Below are 3,189 nucleotides of genomic sequence, written 5' to 3' on the forward strand. Positions count from 1 at the left end.
TGTGGTGCTGGGGGATTGAACTGCAGTCCCTGTGCTTTGCTAAGCTTGTTCTAAGTAGGTGCTTTAGACCACTGAGCCATCTCACCAGCCCCCATTCCACCATTCTTCCAACCCCTGCTGCCTGGTTTCCGACCCCTGCGAGGACCTTTGTCCCCATCCATGTGGTTGTCTTCCCCATCTCTCTGCATGTCAGGCACTGACGCCACCAAGTCCTTCAAAAAGTCAAACTGCTGCTCCAGCTCAATGCATTGCTTCAGGTGGGACGTGGTCATGGTTTTGGCCTTGTGAGACTGGGTCACTTAGCAGGCTTTCTTCAACAGAGACTCCAGAAAGAGCTCGAGTGCCTGGGAGATGATGACAGGTACAGCCACAGCTGCTGCCACCTTGCCAATCTCTTTGTCCGTCTGCATGATCTTCTTGATCTGGGCCAGCGAGAACCGGGCATTGTACTTCTTCTTGCTCCATATTTCAGGGCCTCTCCCGCTGCCCCTGGCCCAGAGCCGCTGCCCAAAGCCTCCCAGCCCCGGGGCCTGCTCCAAGAAGTGCTTATTCTACTGAGCCATCTCCCCAGCCCAATTTTTCATTTGAATGAGGGAAAAAAAAAGAATAGCAATAAAACAGTTTCAATACAGGTTAGCAGGATGTTTCCAGTAATTAATACATTGCATATTGTTTTTTGTTTGTTTTGTGGAACCAGGGATTAAACTGAGGCCTTTGTGCTTGCCGGGGAAGTGCTTAGTCTACTGAGCCATCTCCCCAGCCATGCCTATTGTTGTCTTCATGGTAGTTATTAGAGGACAAGATGCAGACATGATATCTTGTTTAAACAATATTAGTACAGTGCTTCCCTGGCAAGCGCAAGGACCTGAGTTCAATCCCTGGTTCCACAAAACAAAACAAAAAAAACCCAAAAACAAAAAAAACAATTTTAGTACAAACTTTTATTCTCAGTGAACTAAGAGAAAGTAGCTGTACATTTATCCTAACTCTCTTGTGAAGAAACAATTTTTACATCCCTTGCCCATATGAGAAAGTCCAGCCAAGATCTTGCCATATACTCCTCCCCCAAATATCTTTGCTACCACTTTTCTAGTCATGTACCTTCCAAGTTCCTCACCACCCAGCCACACTATAGCCATGAATCAGTACACAGTCACTCATCTGGTCACTTCTCCTTCCAGGCAAAGCAGACTACCAGGTGCACTGCCTAAAGTTCTGCTCACTGTGATGTCCTTTCACCACTGTCCTTAGAAATGTCCTGGAAAAGGACTACAGTGCTGCAGCTTTCCACTTGTGGGTGGTGTCTGTACAGTGTCCAGGATTATTCAGAAGCCAGGCCCTCGGGCTGGTGAGATGGCTCAGTGGTCTAAAGCACCTACTTAGAATAAGCTAAGCTAAACAAAGCACAGGGACTGTGGTTCAATCCCCAGCACTACATGCCAGCCAGCCCCACCCCCTGGTGGGCTGAGTTGGCCACACACACACTAAATAAATAAATAAATATTAAAAAAAAGAAGATGGGGGGGCCCGTTGTTTAAGTGCCTGCTTAAAGGAGGCAGTCAGTTTCTTTGAGCGGTGGTTCCATTCCCACATACTCAAGGCAACCCAGACCAGCGCTGCTGCAGGTCAATGGGGAGCTACAAAAAAAAAAAAAGAAGAAGCCAGGCCCTAGCCTTCCTTCCTCTGATGTCTGATCAGATGGTACAACCCATGAGGCCATAGATGCACAATGGGCAACAGAGGCAGTCTGACAGGCATAGGAGCCATGGCCATCTGGGCTACTTGTTCATGTGACTTACTCATTCCCTCTGAACCTGCTCTGGCTCCATCACATATATACCACTTCCATTTAATGGTGGGCTATTGTTGTGCATGTCCTACCTTATAACTCAGTGTGTCAGATAACACCTAGCTCATGGGGCTGGAGAGGTCTTGGCTTGGCGGTCTAAGTGCCTGCCTGGCAAGTGAAAGGACCTGGGTTCGATCCCCAGTTCCACATATGTGCCAGCCCCCAAGCACTCCCCAGGCACATCGTGCCAGCCACCAAGAGTGGGCATAGTGGCACACACCTGTAATCCCAGCACTGGGGAGGCTGAGACAGAAGGATCACTAAGAGTCCAAGCTGTGTAGAGACCCTGTACCAAATATATAAATAAATGCAAATTAAAAATAAAAAACAAACATAAAACCCAGCTCATGATAAGCAACTCAGGTTTCATGGTGTCCCATGATTAAGCATTCAGTTTCCAGTAAGGCCTGTTAACAGGCCAGGAGCTGTTTTTTAAGAGAGTAGTTGGAAAAAAAAAAAAAAAAAGTAGAGAGTAGTTGTCTGCAGATGCTTGCAGAACCTTGCTCCTGAATTCTAAAGGTGCACAGCAGCTCACCTATGGGAGCCTGCCAGACTCCAAGCAGCACCTCGACCTGCCACTGACACTTTCAGTACCAGTGGATCTGCTGGATCGTATGGCCCCAGGGGCACAGCAGCTCAATCACATATATACCACTTCCATTACATCCCTTGCCCATATGAAAAAGGCACAGCAGCCTGGACGGATTGCAGAACTTTCTCTTGTTCTTGGCCGAGCTCAGAACTAACACCTTTCCAAGTTGCTCAATAAATGAGCCCAAGTAAGAAACCTAAGTGAGGAACGTGTTGCCTCCAAAATCTAAATAGGTCCACTAGGTGTCGTGCCTCTTTTTGGGTTATAGGGGGAGCCAGATGCAATAACTTATCTTTTATTTTAGAAGGGAGAGCTCTACATGCCCTACATGGCTGGACTCCTAGAAATTTCTCTGAGGTAGAAGGACCTTGAATTGTTGCTGGATTTATTCCCCAACCTGTGACATTACTGACAAATTCAGAGTGGATGCTACCTCCTGGCTCTGTGCCAAAACCAGCATAATATCATCAATGTAATGGACCAGTGTGATATTTTCTGGGAGGGAAAGCAGATCAAGATCCCTACTGGGGAGATGGCTCAGTAGAATAAGTGCTTCCCTGGCAAGCGCAAGGGCTTGAGTTCAATCCCCAGTTCTGCCAAGAAAAAAAAAAAAAATCCCTGTGAACTAGCCAGGCGTGGTGGTGCACACCTGTAATCCCAGCATTTGGGAGGCTGAGGCAAGAGGATCATTGGGAGTGTGAGAACAGCCTAGGCTACATAGTGAGCTCAAGGCCAACCTGAACTGCAT

At 47.5% G+C, this 3,189-nt stretch overlaps 1 protein-coding gene across 1 annotated transcript in view; it reads right to left on the reverse strand.

Moving 5' to 3' along the window:
- Window positions 1–299: 299 nt before the first annotated feature.
- LOC101570047 (tubulin alpha chain-like) overlaps window positions 300–3,189 on the reverse strand; it is a 26,203-nt gene continuing 23,313 nt past the window's right edge. Inside the window, exon 4 of the mRNA XM_023723556.1 lies at window positions 300–489. Coding sequence (XP_023579324.1) covers window positions 300–489 — 190 coding nt within the window. The remainder of the gene's footprint in view (window positions 490–3,189) is intronic.

This window comes from Octodon degus, unplaced genomic scaffold, assembly GCF_000260255.1.
Source record: "Octodon degus isolate 3935 unplaced genomic scaffold, OctDeg1.0 scaffold00100, whole genome shotgun sequence".
NCBI classification, from domain to species: Eukaryota; Metazoa; Chordata; class Mammalia; order Rodentia; family Octodontidae; genus Octodon; species Octodon degus.